An 18,453-nucleotide genomic window follows, 5' to 3' on the forward strand; every position below is an offset into this window, starting at 1 on the left:
CCCAAGACAGGTAAAACATCATTTCAACATGTGATCAACATACAAATTATTAAGTCATTTTACACTCTTATTTTCTACTAAGCCTTCAAAACCTCGTATTTTATACTTCTAAGCCATCTTAATTTGAACACTAAATTTTCATTAAAAATATTTGATGTTTTTCAATTTTATAAAACATTTGAAGAGATTCATATATCCAAGTTATGGTGACCACACTTAAAAGTGTTCCAATGAATGAACTGAATATCAGTTTTTAAATTATATTTAAATTAATTAAAATTAAGTAGGATGAAAATTCAGTTGCTTAGTCAAGGGTCACAAGCCACATGTGACTAGTGGCTTTCAAGTCTGTACTGACCTTGTAGCTTCTTATTTACTACTATCTACTTTGTATTTTCATTTAATTTTTCCTCACTTAAGGCCAATTGGAGTCTTTTAAACTTTGATCCTTGGTTATGTATTATATCCTACTGGTCAATCTCATTTTGTGCCAGTACCACAGTGATCACTGTAGCTTGACAAAATGTTCACTATCTGGGAGGGATAGTGGGCTGTCTCACTCTAGGACCCATTTTTTTCTTGGTCATTCTTTCTTCATCTAATTATGCTGTAAGTTTGAACAATTTTATCTATCAAAGGAATACAAATGTGAATTTATTTTTTGGGGGTGAGATATAGAAATAGAATTGATTTTTCCCTTAGACATACTGAATGCCTTTATTTAAATTTTTAAAAAACATTTTTATTGATATATAATAGTTGTACATATTTTGCAGGTACATGTGATATTTTGATCCCTGTATACAATGTGTAATGATCCAATCAGGGTAATTGGGATATCTATCACCTCAAACATTTATCTTTTTTGTTTATTAAGTTCTTTTATCTTCCTCCAATATTAGATGAACACAACTAGTTGCTTCTTAGTGGAGAGGTCATCACTCAGAAAATAATTAAAGACCATAGAGGAAAGGATCTCTCACACTTTGGAGAACAAAATGCATTAGCAACTGAGGTTAAAAAAAAAAAATTACAAGTGAACTTTATACTGAAAACGGCAAGTTAAGAATTTGTCAGTAACTCTATTTCTCAATCTCATCAGCCCACAGGAGGCAAACACAGGCCTGTCGGGATGTCCATGGATCTTGACAGGAGGCCATCTGCTTCCAGCATCACTCAGGAAAGAACTTCTTTCATGGTAAAGAGGGTAGAGGGCCACCTAATGGCTTTCTATAGGAAATACAATCATACGGTTTTCATGCCACCATCTGTCCTTACTGATAAGAGCTCCAAGAATATGTCTCTGAACAATGTAGAATTGATATTTTACATTTCTCGAGTAGAACAATTTTGTACTTACTATTTCTAATACTTTATCTGCAGATACTTTTGAATTTCTACAAATGCACTCATGTCACAAGTAATAATGATTTTAATTTTTCCTTCCCAATTCTCATATTTTATTTTTCTTGTGTTACTGTACTGGTTAGAGCTTCGAGCACAATGCTGAGTAGAAGTGACAGTGGATCTCTGTCTTGTTCCCAAACTCAAACTTCTAACATTCTACCATTAAGAAAGTGGTTTTCTGTTGACTTTATCAGTGTTCAAGAAGTTTCTCTTTCTAGTTTTCTAAGAAGTTTTAAAAAAATGAATGGGTATTAAATTTTATCAAATGCTTTATCTCCTCCGTTGATTAAGATGATCACAGTATTCTCCTTTTTTTTTTTTTTTGAGATGGAGTCTTGCACTGTCGCCCAGGCTGGAGTGCAGTGGTGTGATCTCGGCTCACTGCAAGCTCTGCCTCCCGGGTTCATGCCACTCTCCTGCCTCAGCCTCCTGAGTAGCTGGGATTACAGGCACCCACCACCACACTCAGCTAAATTTTTTGTATTTTTAGTAGAGACGGGGTTTCACCATATTAGCCAGGATGGTCTCGATCTCCTGACCTCATGATCTGCCCACCTCAGCCTCCCAAAGTGCTGGGATTATAGGTGTGAGCCACTGCACCTGGCCTAAAAAGGTTATGTTACCAGTGAAGCCACCTGGGGCCTAGAGTTTTCACTATGACAAAACTTAAATTAGTATTGTTTTTGAAAATGGATACAGAACTATTCAGGCTTCTTACTTCTTCTGTGTCAATTTTGGCAAGTTGCATATTTTTCTTTTAATGGTCCCATTCCATCTGTTTCATTTTCAAACTCATTCACATAAAGTTGTTCATCAAATATCCTTCTGGAGGAAAAAAATGTCTGCGGGATTTGGAGGAATGCCCCCCTTTTCATTTCTTACATTGGCTACATATTCCTTCTCTCTTTTTTCCTGGTTAATCTTGCCAGGGGTTTGTCAATATTATTCTTACTCTTTTCAAAGATCCAATTCACAGTTTTTAAGATCCTCTCTACTGTACTTCTTCCCTTAGATAATTAATTTTTGCTCTTATTTATATTTTTCTTTCTTCTACTTCTTTAGGTTTAATTAGCAGTTCTTTTTCTGAGTTATTGAGAGGAATGTTTTTTCTTTTCTAATATTGCTTTTAAAGCAGTGATTTTCAACCTTAGTTGCACACTGGAATCACCTGGAGAGTTTTCAAACGTTTGGAGTGCACCCCTAGAGGTTCTGAGTCAAATGGTCTGAAAAGTGGCTTGGATATCAAAAGCTCCCCAAGTGATTCTAGGTGCAGCTAAGATTGAGAACCACGGATTTAAAGCTATAACCTCTAAGTACAACTTTAACTGCATCCCACAAGTTTTCAATATTTTCTTCATCAACTAAATCATCTTAAAATTTATGTTCTGATTTAATTTATATACATTTAGAGTGCGGTGGTTCATGCCTGTAATCCCAGCACTTTGGGAGGCTGAGGCGGGTGGATGACTTGAGGTCAGGAGTTCAAGATCAGCCTGGCCAACATGGTGAAACCCCGTCTCTACTAAAAATACAAAAATTAGCCATGCATGGTGGCACGTGCCTGTAATCTCAGTTACTTGGGAGGCTGAGGCAGGAGAACTGCTTGAATCTAGGAGGCGGAGGTTGCAGTGAGCCAAGATCATGACACTGCACTCTAGCCTGGGCGACAGAGAGAGACTCAGTTTCAAAAAACAGAAATAATAATTTATATGCATTTCAAAAATAGCAAATGCAATGCATGGTTTGAGAAGTCAGGTAAATGGTACCTTTGGGGAAGAGGCAGGGGGTTATGAATGAGGGGAAACACAAGAGGAACTTCTAAAGTATTGGTTAATATTAACTCATGTTTTGAGTGAACAAGAGAATGGAACAGATGGAAAACTATATACAACTTGCCAAAACTGACATAGAAGAAATAAGGAGCCTGAAATGTTCTGGGTGAACAAGAGATAATATTACCAATACTCTAGACACGTTCAATTTGTGATAATTCACTGAGCTACACACATAGGATTTGTAAATGTTTCTGTAACTTTATATTACACTTAAATATACTTTTTTAAGAGAGAAAATGGATCCCATACAAAGAGTGGGAATTATAACAGCACTAGTCTTCTCAATATTATACTGGACACCAGAAAAAACAGTATAATGTCTTTTTTTTTTTTTTTTTTTTTTTTGAGACGGAGTCTCGCTCTGTCGCCCAGGCTGGAGTGCAGTGGCCGGATCTCAGCTCACTGCAAGCTCCGCCTCCTGGGTTCACGCCATTCTCCTGCCTCAGCCTCCGGAGTAGCTGGGACTACAGGCGCCCGCCACCTCGCCCGGCTAATTTTTTGTATTTTTTAGTAGAGACGGGGTTTCACCGTGTTGGCCAGCATGGTCTCGATCTCCTGACCTCGTGATCCGCCCATCTTGGCCTCCCAAAGTGCTGGGATTACAGGCTTGAGCCACCGCGCCCGGCCTATGTCTTCTAAATTCTAATGGAAAATGATTTTGAACCTAGAATTCTGTAGTCGGACTTTTTTTTTTTTTTTTTTTTTTTGATACAGGGTCTCACTCTGTCACCCAGGATGGAGTGCAGTGGTGCAATCTCCACTCACTGCAACCTCCGCCTCCTAGGCTCAAGCCATTCTCCTGCCTCAGCCTCCTTATTAGCTGGGACTACAGACTTGTACCACCAACCCAGCTAATTTTTGTAATTTTTGTAGAGACAGGGTTTTGCCATGTTGTCCAGGCTGGTCTCAAACTCCTGAGCTCAAGTGACCCACCCACTTCAGCCTCCCAAAGTGCTAGAAATACAGGTGTGAGCCATAGCACCTGCCCCCAGAAATTCAATCAAATTGTAAGGATAAAATAAAGATATTTTCAGTCAGGAGAGCACACAGTAAAGTTATCTCCCAGGCATCTTTTCTCATAAATCTGGAGAATGTGCTCCAGTAAAAAGAGGGAATGGATAGGAAGATGAAGACATGGGATCTGGGAAACAAAGACTTCAATATAGGAGGAAGGCAAAGGAAGTTTCCAAATGACAGTTGGGCAGCAGGCCCCAGGAACAAGTGCACTTGGGGGCAGGAGGCGGAAGGGTTCTAGGGTGGGCAACTCCAAAAGAAATTCAAACCAAGAGAACACCTTCCTGTGTGTGACCATTGTGAAATTTCTCAGTTCTGTCACAGTACAGTGATACTTTATTTTATTTTATTTTTTACTGTTCTAAAGGTATATCGGCAAGAGTATAGTGATAAATCAGGGGTAGGCACATAGAAAAATCAAACAATTAAAAAACCAAAACATGGAAAATACTACATGTAGGATAAGCAAAGAATGATCCTTCTACCCAAAAAATGTGGTAGTGTAATCACTGTTCAATGCAGCTGTAAATAAGAGTTTTCTGGCCATAACATAAATAGGGATCACTGATTTAGCCATGCATTGTGATACAATGGTATTAAATGAAAGAGAAGAAGGGGCTTTTGTATGCTTTTGTGGTATGAGGGGAGATGCTAGGGGAGGTCATGTAACACAGTATATTCTCATCCTCTACAGAAGGACAAAAGAGAAAACTGAAAAACCAAGTGTAAATACAGAGAAGTAAAAAACAACTAAAACAATTTAAATTGCGGGACATGGGGTGGGGAAGGTGCAAGGCAGGCTATTGCTGCTTTCTGTTTTAAAAACTGCAGCACTTTTTTTGTCTTTTTCAATTATTCGTACATAGTATTACCATAAAGATAAAATTAGGGAGGCTGAGGCCGGAGAATGGCGTGAACCCGGGAGGCGGAGCTTGCAGTGAGCTGAGATCCGGCCACTGCACTCCAGCCTGGGCGACAGCGCGAGACTCCGTCTCAAAAAAAAAAAAAAGATAAAATTAAACTAAGAAAAAATCTATGGAAATAAAAGAGAAAATCCCAGGGCACTAAAAAATCACTTTCAGCTTTAAAACTTTGGATAATCACCAGAATCATCTCTTGAACAAGAATAAGCATATATGTAGCTCACATCAGTAACCATTATTAATTAAATGTTGTTTTAGTCCCCAATTCTCCCCATATGAAGAGTCAAATTATCTATAGGATACATGCAGAATTAATACAGGATACATGCAAAGCCCCCCGCCGGAAGCCAGAACATACAGAACAAATGTTTTCACTTTATCATGCTAGACTGAGTTTATATTATTGTAACTGACATCTAAATTTTCAGGAACACATATGAAGTAAATTTAATCTGTGGTGGAAACACAGGATTTTTCTTTTCTCTTTTAGAAGCTGATACTCTATTAATGTATCTAGCGCCTAAATCAAAAGAACAGAGAGAGTCTGTATAAGCAAAATTACCTGAAGAAAGTCACGAAGAACTGTACCAGGTCCATAAAATTGCTGTGCTGGGAGAAGGCAATCTGTGACAGAAAAACAGATAGTGTGATTATGCAGGTCATGAAACCACCACGGATTCAGGCTTCTCATTTCAAGAGTTAAGCTGAAAACAGAGTTTACATTTTAAAGAAGTTAAGGAAACTTTTTTCACTTAAGGAAAAGTACCTCACCCTTTTAGTTTTCTTGTTTAGTTGCCAGCCCCATAGCAATATGCTAAGGCTTTAGCACGGCCTCCTGCAACCCCCTCTGAGCTTCATACCAGTTCTGAGGTTCTCTTCGTTTGACCCTGGAGACCCTCGCACGCCTCCATGAAGCCTGGCGCTCCCGCCCTGCGCCTCCACCCACACAAAGCTCTCCTTGTTTGCCTCAGTACCGATTCATGGCTCTGCCTCCAGGTGGGCAGCCCCATTCTGTGCTCTTCATTCTGTCAACATTTATGTACTCAGTGTGTACTGACTGCAAGATATTGTCCTTTTACAAAAAATTGTGCCTCACATTTTGCTACACTGAACATCATCTGACACTACGTCATCAGAACTTAAATAATTTTATTATACAGTTAATAGTCTTCATACCAAGAACATAAAAATACAACATATTTCATCAACTCTAAAATAACATTGGCTGAAAAAGGCATTATTCTGTGTATTATTTAGGAAAAACACTGTCAATTTAACTATGACATAATAATGCTTTTTAAATCACTGACCATAAGACACATCGTGATTTCAGGGATATTAGTCCACGAAAAAATGCATACCTCTGAATTGATAAAATACGAGAATTGCATCCTTACTATCACCTACAATATACGTGCTACTAGCCAGATATTGTGGTGCCTTGCCTGCTTTTTTTAGGGAACTCAGCTCTGTCTGGAGAGACAATGGTACTATCAACCAAACAATCACTGACCAAGGTGACAATCCCAGTACAGACAATTTGCATGACAAATACAGGAAGGTAAATGACCAGGATCTGCTTTCCTAGTCCCACACAACCCCAACCCTTGCACTGTTTTTAGAGCCAGACTCACAGGGGTCAGAAAAGAGACTTCCACTGTTTGCTTTCTTGATGGCCGTATTTTCTTTTTGACATTCCATAAACAAATAAGTTCCAACACTACTCAAGCCATAGTACATTATGGGGCTTGGAATTTGAAGCTTTTGTGTCCTCCCTCTGGCCACCATTTATAATAGGAAATACAAAGTTACATCAATTTCATATAATAAACAGAAACCCACTTTCTTTTCTTGTCCTTCATTTATCACAATAACCATTTCCAGCTCCTCGAGAGAAGCAAAGCTGCGGAATATGAGCCATGGTCCTCACATAAAAGTTTTAAATAAGATTGGAGGACAATTATATAAACAAGGTCAATTGGAGGACAATTATATAAACAATGAAGAGTCCAAGTTATAACACATAAAGAGAGAGAAGGAAACAGATTAGAGAACACCCCAGCCCTGTCTGGATTTCAGTCTTTTAAAACGTGTGTCCTTAGTGTTTACACTTAAAGAATCCATGAGATACTTGTACTCCCTGCTAGATGCCAAAAACCACAGGATGCTAAGGGCACTGTCTGAGGACCTATCTGGTGTTCATGTGCCACACAACACTCCTCAGGGCAGCCCCTGCCTTTCCCCACATTGGATGCTAATGGTTATTAGCCTGATTTCTTGCTGAAGCAGGACAACTCCATGTTCATGTCCAAATTATAATCATAAAGAACCTCATATAAAACAGCTGCCAGTATGGCTGGTACCCAAGACTCTAAAGGGGTCCTCTTATGTTGAATCTTTATCATCTAAGTCTCCATAGTTACAAGATTGTGTGAGGAGGCAAAACTCGTAAGATGAAAATGTTTACGAATGCACTGACCACTTAGAAGCATCTAACTCTGCTGAACACCCCACCCACTGTTGTCAGTCTTTGTTGGTCAATCTTTGACTGATAAGGTGATGAACTTATTGTTTCAAACTGAACACTTCTGAAAATGAAGGGGAGTGCTGTTAAAAATTACACTAGGTAACTAAAAATTACTCAATGTAAAAAGCATAAACTTGATAACAAGCATAAATTGGGCTTTCGCTACTCACAGTCATACAACGCAAACCAACTGTAAAATCAATTTTGCAAAAGACAAGATTTTAGTGGAAGTGCTGTTGGAGAACTGCTCACACAAAACCATTGGCAAAGGAAGACTTGGCAGATTTAGCCCTTCAGTTATCAACTGAAGAAGGGATAAAGGATGAAGGCATAGGAAGTGTTTCATAATTCTCTGAACGAGATTAAGAGAGGACTTTGGGAAAACTGAGGAGTTTCCTGGCTGTTGCTTTTTACATCCTGCTGTGAAATCAGTCTCAAGTGAAGGACTCCATGATGCAGCTATCTGATTTCTGGGCACCTTGTGCACAACTGAAGCCACACCCCCATCTCTTTATCTTGCTCTATTTAATTCATAGCCCGTATCTGCACGCTTACTTATAGCAAATAAGATCTGTGAGGATTGAGGACAGAGGCTTCCCCTTATCCCCACTGACCATATATCTCCAGTGCCTAAAGCAGCCACTGATACATTAATTGACACTTAATAAGCATTTGCTGAATAAATGCCAATACGTTAACAAGAAAAATAATGATCTGTCTCATAGAACTCAGTAAGATCTGATTGATTTTTTTTTCTTTTATGAATTTGGCTCATGAAGCAGGATCATACCTGCTTCATGATTGTAACTATAAATTTTGTTAACTCTAAAATTATTTTCCCATACTTTTTTGTTTCATTTTTAAAGACAATATCACAATCAAATCTTTCTTTCATAATTTATTATGGAAATGATGAAATGGATTTGGGGCCCTTTCTGATACTGAAGGTAACGAAAATTTCCTATATAAAAATCTATTTTAATACAAAGAAGAAATTCTAATTATATTTTATAAATAAAACTCATAATGTCATTCTTCTACATTTCCAAACAGTAGACACCATACTCCACACTCCAAGAAACCTAGAATTCACGTCCTAATCCTTCCACAACCCAATTCCAACTCCACTTTCATCACTATGTCTAAGGTGTATCTGCCCCATGGGCCTTCCGGAATGTGTTCATCAATTCTGAAAAACTCTGAACTCGGAAGCTCAGTGAGCCCCAGGGTTTGGGGTAAGATATTATGGACCTGCACTTCCTCAACCACTAATGTTGCGCTTCAGCCAAAAGTGCTTCTGCTCACTACATTACTATACCTGACAGCAGACGGTCACCAGAGAGCCTCCCTGCCTGTGTGCATGGGGGTCCTTCCTGTCTTTCCTGGCTCAGCACACCACTGCCTCCCTTTTTCAGCACCCCTGGCCCCACTGGAAACTCTGGCAGGCTCTCCTCTACGCTCCCTCACCACTGATCTGCTTCCCTCTCAGGGCGTGTGATAATCACAGTCTATACAGGGGTGTCCAATCTTTTTGGCTTCCCTAGGCCACTGTGGAAGAATTGTCTTTGGCCACACATAAAATATACTAATCCTAACGATAGTGCTGATGAGCTTAAAAAAAAAATTTAAAAACCCTCATATTTTAAGAAAGTTTATGAATTGTGTTGGGCTGCATTCAAAGCCGTCCCGGGCTGCATGTAGCCCGCGGGCCATGGGTTGGACAAACTTGGTTTACCATATACCATGGCTGTGTACAGATAGATATCCTGAGAAGAGGATTCCTGCAATCTTCTGTCTATGAAAATACCGATTCCTAACTTTTAAATTACTGTTGTAGAAGAATGAATGAAAAGGTAACTCCCTACCTCCCATACAAGAACAGATATACTTTTGTATTCCAAGAACTAGGCCATGGCTCTCAAACTCTGGATAGCTTACAACAAAGTCAGAATCCCAGGCCCTATCCCTATCTCTATATCTTTAAGCTCCTCAAGTGATTCTGATACTAGTCTCCATAGGCCACACTTCAGGGAACTCTGAAGTAAGAAATTATTAAACATCAGACTGGACGTAGTGGCTCACGCCTGTAATCCCAGTACTTTGGGAGGCTGAGGTGGGTGGATCACTTGAGGTCAGGAGGTCGAGACCAGCTTGGCTAACATGGCAAAACCCTGTGTCTACTAAAAATACAAAAATTAGTTGGAGTGGTGATGTGCACCTGTGAGCCCAGCTACTTGGGGGGCTGAGGCACAAGAATTGCTCAAACCCAGGAGGCGGAGAGGTTGCGGTAACCCAAGATCGCACCACTGCACTCCAGCCTGGGCAACAGAGCGAGACTGTCTCAAAACAAAACAAAACTCCTCCTGTGCTCCTTTCCCTAGACAATTTCTTTAGCATTTCAGGAACTGCATTGAAAAAAAAATATTCTCACCTTTACTTGGAAGGTTAAAGCCCCATAATTAGTTTGGCTCTTTTGGGGAGTGGGAGGGAGATGGGGAAGGATAAGGGTGAAGGAAGACAGGACAGTGCTTTGAAACAAAAGGAGAGGCCGGACTGAAACCTGGAGGCAGGGAAAGGGAGGGAATGGAGGGGAAGTTTCACATTCTGAAAGTGCCTGGGAATGTGAGGTGTCCTTGTGGCAGGCTAGGGAGGCTCTGGAGCTTAAGTGTCATTCTATGTCCAAGCCTGTGCCACACGAGAGTGAGGATGCTGCCCTCAAGAGTGAGGGGCCAGGGAATCGGGCACAGCAGTCAGCGACTGAAGATCAGACCAGGGGGCCTTCCCCAACCTCTGAGCTCAGTTCAGCCCTGAGGTTTCTGTATGTTCCTGAGGGAAGAGAATAGGTCTGTGCCAAAACAGGCTGAGAATGAATTTCTAATTAAGTACAGCGGGTAGAACCTGAGTCCAAGATTACCATAAAAATAAGGAAATATGGCATTTCTTATATTCCACTACCACATAACAATGTGATATTTTTGCATCTACTATGTGCCATCCACAAAGTAGGTACTCAAAAGCTTGAATAAATGGACGAATGAATGAATACTGAACGACTAGGAAAAGTCACTGCTTAATCAGAAAATTTGAAAAGAGAGAAGAAAGGACCTCTCATTTGCCTCTGGCCTCAGTCAGGACTTGGGTTCTGGTCGGAAGGATAAAACTGGCATTTCTAAGTCAATACCAGAGTTTCCTTTTAGGAAGGTAAGACCCTGTGGTGCAGAACTAATTACACTTTATGTAGCACTCATCTAACTCTACTGACCATATGCTGCGGAACCATGGACTGCAGAAGGGCTGTATTATTCCTACCGTGGAGATGTCTGTCTATCCATTATTATAAGCACGCAACACAGGGAGAGGAAGAGAAAGGACAGCTGGCCACCCTGTGAGGTGAAGTCTTTCTGCTTCAAGGCAGCATCTGTCTGAGAAAACGCAAGGTATGTATGTACTGGGCAGAATCTCCGCAGGCTCCCATGGACCCCTGCAGACCAGTGGCTCCACCAAGGGTGAAAGCCCAGCCCAGAATGAGCCCATGTGCTCCTCTACTCTCCCTGAGGCCAGTGTCTGCAGCCACTGAAGACCTCGTGAGTGTCCACCGCTCACATCAGAACCAGAGAGAGCCTAAGTGCCCATGGCTGCCACGGGGCTCCTGGTCTGACCATGCCAATCTTTCCTTTCTGGACACTGCAAGGCCGGAAGCCAGAAGAGGACTGATTCCTCCCATAAGAGCTTAGCCCTATAAGCCAACAGCCTTTCTACTCAGGCCTTGGCTTTGCAAAGGATGGAAGATTCTGTGAGCCCTGGCTGAGTATATTCTAACCTGGGTCTTGTGCTGTCACCTCCTTGTTTTGCTGTGACATAAAACAACTCTTTCTTTTTTCTTAAAAATGAAACAAAACAACAACCACCAAAGTTCATATATGGAACTCTATGTCAAGACCACAGCTCTGGACCACATCCATATGACCATCACCTGGCCTCACACACCACACACCTAATGCTGGTTTGTGCTGGCACAGAAACTGTATACCCAAGCTCTGGTCAGAGCCCCATGGCTAGTTAATACTATTCAGCCACTCATTCCTGCCATGCAAACGAACACTCACCATCTGTCTGCTCCCAACCTCCCACCTCAATACTGCTCTATGCTTGCTTTCTCTGATTTTCTCCTAGCAATTCCTTTTTACCATTCTCCAGAATTTCTATTCTATCACACCCATTAACAATTTAGAAATCAATAGAGAACTACATGCATAGTTGAAATATCAAAAGGTACTGAAAGGCTAGTCATGAAGCAATGTTCCCTGCTCCTCCTCTGCTCTTCTGAAGGCTTCTCTCCAGGGGCCCCCACCTTTAACTAGGTTACTTTTCAGTTCTTCTGGGAGTTGCCTTTTTATCATTCATGTTTTTATTAGTTCCTGATCTATCCATTTTAGGCATCATTTTAACCAACTTCTTACTGAAACAGAAGGTGATTTTGGTCATCAGCCCTGCCCCCCTCCCTCCAGTATATATCACTGCTCTTAGTGCCTCTGTTAGTTCCTGTGCCATTATCCTGAGGGTGATAGTGATGGAAAGATGCCACTACAGACAGGAAATGGACATAACTCTCTGGGATATGGGGAGACGATGTGCCTGCTACCCACACACAGCTACAAGATCAGGAGACAATGCAGCCATAGCCCACTGAAGGGCAGCTTCCAGGGCCCCACAGGGAGAAGCCCTCAAACCCTAATGCACCTGTGCGTGGGGGTGAAGGCAGGAGGCTTGCTGGGAAGCTCCGTTTTTCATTCTTACCAAGGCAGGTGGGCTGGGTTGAGGGAGAGGGAGTTTTGCCCCTGACCCCTGAGTGTTTTAGAGACTGCCTACTGGTAACTGGTAAAACCCCCGTACAATGCTGTGTGCTTCCTGTAAAGGTGAACAGAACTTCAGCTCCAGGGTGCACTATGCTGCACGCCTGCCCAGCAAAGGCATGCTCCTGGAGTTGTCTTTAGGAGGCCAAATCATATACTCATACCTTTATTTCTTCTTCTACCACCTGTATTATTTTTTTCATTGTGTAATTTTTTTCTTTTTTAGTAGGGATGGGGGTCTCACTATATTGCCCAGGCTGGTCTCAAACTCCTGGGTTCAAGTGATCCTTCTGTCTCAGGCTCTCAAAGTGCTGGGATTACAGGCATAAGCTACCATGCCCAGCTTCTTTTTCATTTTGGAAAATCTTAAACTTTTTAAAAAGTAGAAAGAGCACTATAATGAACCTCACGTGCTCATCATCCTGTTTCAGTAAATTATCAGCTCATGGTCAACCTTGTTTCATCCGCACTCCACTTACTTTCCCTATGATCATATTATTTTGAAGCATATCCCAGACCTCCAATCATTTCCCTTTTTACTATTTCAATATAGACAGGAGCACTTAACTATCTGCTTTGTAAAATTTGGATGTTTATGTCCTCAGCCCTCCCTTTTCTTCTACCTTCTAACTCTCTGGACAAAATTCTAACCAAGAACAATCCAATCTTCTAACTCTACGCTGCATAGACTAAGATAACAAATTCTTGGTTTCCAACCTCAGCCAGCCCACAGCACTGGTCAGCAATTGTTCTGACAATATCAGAAAAAGGTGTTGGCTCCTTTATAAAAGTCATAAAAGTTGTAAAAAAGAAAAAGTTCTGGTACCTACCATAAAGCCCTCTTACTAACAATTATATACTCATATGGCATACATTTAGGGAGTATCTCCAACTGATTAGCACAGGACACTGAGGACACTGAGGTATAAAATACAGTCCTTGCCATTAAGGAATCTTTGTATGGCGAAAACAGACACTCCGCTGTGGAGGTGAAGAGGAGGAAAGGAAGTTGCTATGGGATGTGTGTCATCAGATGGTCCCCTTCCCTGGGTTTCTACACAAGAATTCCACCTGGACTCCCTGACTTAGGCCTGGCTCCTTCCAATCCACACTCCCAACTGCTGCCAGTGGGGTCTTTCTAAACACTGATCTTTGGTGACTTTTCGGCTTAAAACATCTCAACGACTCCCAGTCACATCTGGACTCCAGTTCACAGCCCACAATCTCCAGTCTCTTCATAATGGCCCTCCCCAGCTCTCCACCTCCTTGCTCACAGCACTGTCACCAGCTCTGCTAAACTCCTGGTAGCTCCTGAAAGGGCAGGTCATTCCCTTTCCCCACCATGAACACCCCCTTCCCCCAGCTCCCACGCTCCTTAGGGATCAGCTCTGGTGTGGTCTCTCTTAACTTGGGCTCAGGTGACACAGAGCACTCCGCTCCCCTCTCATGGCTCCCAGGAACGCATGGGCACACCTCTAACACTGAGCTTCTAATGGAGGTGCCTGCTGTCCACTCACAGCTGCTGCTCTGGGCCAGAAAGTCTGCTGGCTGAATGAATTTTAAGGAAGTCTAGTGGGTTCCTGGCTCTGGAGATCACAGGAGAGAAGTCTGCTAGAGACAAAGATTTACCCATCCAGCCACAGGCAATGTTCCCAGATGGTGTGGATGAGATTACCCAGGGAAAAAGTGTCCAGATGAAACCCAAGGGAACAATAGCATTAAAGAGCTGACAAGAGACAAACCAAAGCCAAAGCTGAAAAGCAGGAGATGGGACTTTCGAGACAAAGGAATGACACATTTTTCCTTTATGATGAAACCCACAGGGCTGTACAAGAACCTTAAATATAGTTTGAAACAAAGAAAGACACATACTTTAAGTACAGTTTAATTCTTTTTTTGTTTTGTTTTGTTTTGTTTTGAGACAGAGTCTTGCTCTGTCGCCCAAGCTGGAGTACAGTGGCGCAATCTTGGCTCACTGCAACATCTGCCTCCGGGGTTCAAGTGATTCTCGTGCCTCAGCCTTGCAAGTAGCTGGGACTATAGGAACACTTCACCACAGCCAGCTAATTTTTTGTATTTTAGTAGAGACAGGGTTTTACTATGTTGCCCAGGCTGGTCTCAAACTCCTGAGCTAAAGCGATCTGCCCGCCTTGGCCTCCCTAAGTGCTAGAATTACAGCATGACTTTATAATTCTTAAAACTCTTAAGATACAGATAACTAACACCAGGAGGTACGGATATGCAGTTATTATACAGTAAATATAAACATGAAAAGTATATCTGACACTATTCATAATAGCCAAAGAGTGAAAACCACCCAAGTATCCATCAATAGAAAAATGGATAAACAAAATGTGGTATATACATATAAGGAATATTATTCAGCTATAACAACAAGGAATAAGTACTGAAACATACTAAACACAGGTGAACCTTGAAAACATGATGTGACTCAAATAAGCAAATCCATAGACACAGGAAATACAGACTGGGGGTTGCCAGATGAGGGAGGAATGGGGACTGACTGCTAAGGGGCTTCTTCTGGAAGTGATGAAAATATTCTAAAATTGACTGTGGTGACGGGTGGCTGCACAGTTCTGTGAATATACTGAAAACCACTGAATTGTGTACTTTAAATGAGTGAACTGTATGGTATGTAAATTATATCTCAATAAAGCTGTTATAAGAAAAAAAGCACATCCAAGTGAACAAAAGTTTCACACATCCCTTGCTCAGTATAGCGATCCTGTTAGCACCCATAAACAGAACTCTAAAATCTAAATGAATGCCCAGTTCTCAATACCAATTCTGTGTTGCCTCTACTTGTGAACACTGGCCTCTTACATAAAACAGTAGATGAAACACCCAGCATGCAGACAGCTTCTATATTAGCTTCACATTACAGTAACAACCTCTGTTGTAGAGTCGGGAACAAGCCAGAGCCTCACCACCTCACCTTCCCACCTCACACACACACTGTCTGCCCATCCATCTTTTATCTCGAATACCTACACCCCTAAACTATGAACATAGCTGAAGCCGGCTGAGCCCCGGCTTACTGGGGAGAACTAGGATAGCTTTCAGAAAGCAGGGGCAGAGGGAAGTGTGCTCACCCATAGGAACAACCGATCAAAAAACAGGCACAACCGGCCCCAACACACCCGCCACCCTCCTAGAAACAGGACTTTTCATTCTGTGGGTTTTGTTTGTTTTTTAACTGCATCTACAAAGATTTTTATAGTCAGTTTCAAATTCCCTCAGCAGTTATAGAGTTTGATCTGTTCCTAATTACGGAAAAGAATCCTGGGATTGGTTCAGAGTGAAGGAACTTGAGTTTAGTATCACCATTTTAAAGCCCCAATGCTTACACAAATTTCCAAGTAGAGAATTAGATTTCTTCAGTTACTTTGCTTTAAAAAAATGATAATCTCACAATTTTTAAAATCTCATTTAAAAAATGAGAATCAAAGGCAAAACGGCTTTGCCTGCATTGAAAGCCATACTGAAATTTAACTGAATGGCCTACACTGCACTATTTAGACATTTCCCTACTCTCTTCCTTAAATAAGTCTCTCCATTTTTACTGAATTTGCACAGTTGCTAAATGTGTGTATTTAAGAGCCACGCTACACACCTAGAAAAGCTAAGGCTCTGGGGGAAAAACAGCAATAAAGAAACACGCAGCCCTTGTTGAGAACATGATGTACCTATCCAGGAAGACACCAGCTCAGCCCTCCACATAGCGCACAGCCAGATACGGTTCCCAAAGCAGAGAGAACCAGTATCAACCAGGCTGTCGTGCGAGGACTGAGAACACACGATGATACGGGTCTAGTCACAGTGAATAGTGTGGTCATTTGTACCAAACAGCAAAAAGACACGCTTGCAATAGAACTTACCTGCATTTTCAAGGAAATCTTGGCAAACTAAATGGTGAGCATGCCATCGTTTATTTTCACAAGTGCTCCTGAATGCAGTGTTCATAAGTGCATCTTAATTTAAGTTAGTGATCGAGCCCAGATAAGGAGCACCAAAAAACCAGGAAGAAAATCAACATCTCCTTGATTCTGAAACTTAAAATTATTACTTCTTAGAAGTAAGTGTGGGGAAGAGCTCCCTCTAGAATGAAAGCTCTAAAACCATTTCAGTGACTTTCAGAGGGTGGAGCAATAGGGAACTGGAAGGAAAAAAACTAGAACTCGGCATTGGCAACAAGTATGGCTACCTCCAGCACAAAAGCCTGCTTATACGCACAGACTGGGAAAAGTGTCAGCAGTGTTAAGTCAAGATTTTCACTAAGAATCTAAAAAGTATTAATCATTTGTCAGCTATAAGCAACAAAACATGATGTTCAATTAGATTCAGAATATGGAGAGGTATGTCAGTACAAAAACAATCTCAACGTAAAATGAGTTAATAAAATTTATTTACTAGAACCCTAATCAAGTGTTTTACATGAAAATAACCTACTAAATACACATAACCTATATCTTAATAGTGTCAGGAGATGTTGCCAAAATGAAATTATACTAACTGGAACCTAGAGCTCAACCCCTTTCGGATCGGAGAAACAACTGAAACCCCTGCAAGCTCTATTCCAAATGCAGTCTACGGCAGGGAGAATTCTAAGAATGCCCCCAAGATTTCCACCTCCTGACGGGCACGCTCTGTATCTTCCCTCCTTCTGTGTGGGTAGGCCTGACCTAATCAGGTAAGTTCCCTTAAAACCGGGTCTAGAGATCAGAGTCCTAAGAAGCCAGAGAAATTTGAAGCTTCGGGATACATATTCACTATGTGTGTAGGAATACAAGATCTAAAATTTTCATTTTCAAATGTTATATAAATGCAATCATGCCATATATAAATTTCTAAGATTTTCTTTTTCAATCAGCAAAATTTGCTTTTGATTTATCAAAGTTGTTGTGTTTCTGTATATCAATAGTTCATTTCTTTTTGTTGCTGGGTATTAGGCCATGGTGTGTATGTAGCATCACTTATTTAAGCATTCATTTGTTGAGGAATATTTGGCTTGTTTCCAGTTTTGGGCTATTATAAATAAAGCTGTTAAATATTACTGTCAAGTGCTATAAACACGGGTGTACAGATATTTGTGAGAACACTGGTTTTCATTTCTCTCGGATAAATGCCTAGGAATGCAATTGCTGGGTTATAAGTATAACACTAGTTTTTTAAGAAACAGACAAACTATATTCCAGAGTGACTGTACCATCTTATATTCCCACCAACAATGTATGAGTGATCCAATCTTTCCCCACTCTCTCCAACATTTGGTGTTATTACTATTTTTAATTTTAGTCATTTTGACAGGTGTCTAGTGATATCTCATTGTGCTTTCAATTTGCATTTCTCTAATGGTTATTTTATTTTTATTTTGAGAGGGAGTCTTATTCCGTCGCCCAGGTTGGAGTGCAGTAGCACAATCTCAGCTCACTGTAACCTCTGCCTCCCGGGTTCAAGCAATTCTCCTGCCTCAGCATCCTGAGTAGCTGGGACTACAGGCATGTGCCACCGTGCCTGCCTAATTTTTTATTTTTAGTAGAGACTGGGTTTTGCCATGTTGGCCAGGCTGGTCTTGAACTCCTGACCTCAAGTGGTGATCTGCCTGCCTCTGCCTCCCAAAGTGCTGGGATTACAGGTGTGAGCCACCACACCCGACCTCACTAATGGTTATTGATGCCGATCATCTTTTATGTCATTATTCACCATATGTATATCCTCTTTGGTTAAATGTCTCTTCATGTCTTTTGCCCTTTTTTTTTTTTTTTTTTTTTTTTTTTTTTTTTTTTTTTTTGAGACAGAGTCTCGCTCTGTCGCCCAGGCTGGAGTGCAGTGGCTGGATCTCAGCTCACTGCAAGCTCCGCCTCCCAGGTTTA

General features: G+C 41.2%; 1 protein-coding gene across 3 annotated transcripts in view; it reads right to left on the reverse strand.

Moving 5' to 3' along the window:
• The window catches only part of ATRN (attractin), a 178,433-nt gene that overhangs the window by 26,709 nt on the left and 133,271 nt on the right, over window positions 1-18,453 (reverse strand). The window contains exons 25-26 of one of the 3 annotated variants that reach the window (XM_031656599.1): window positions 5,742-5,803; window positions 717-1,230 (exon numbers count right to left, since the gene is read on the reverse strand). In XM_031656599.1, coding sequence (XP_031512459.1) covers window positions 1,194-1,230; window positions 5,742-5,803 — 99 coding nt within the window. In that variant the 3' untranslated portion in view covers window positions 717-1,193. Of the gene's footprint in view, window positions 1-716; window positions 1,231-1,962; window positions 2,233-5,741; window positions 5,804-18,453 lie in introns of those variants that run through there. The other 2 variants (XM_031656598.1, XM_031656597.1) reach the window with 2 other exon arrangements.

This window comes from Papio anubis, chromosome 16, assembly GCF_008728515.1.
Source record: "Papio anubis isolate 15944 chromosome 16, Panubis1.0, whole genome shotgun sequence".
Classification (NCBI taxonomy): Eukaryota; Metazoa; Chordata; class Mammalia; order Primates; family Cercopithecidae; genus Papio; species Papio anubis.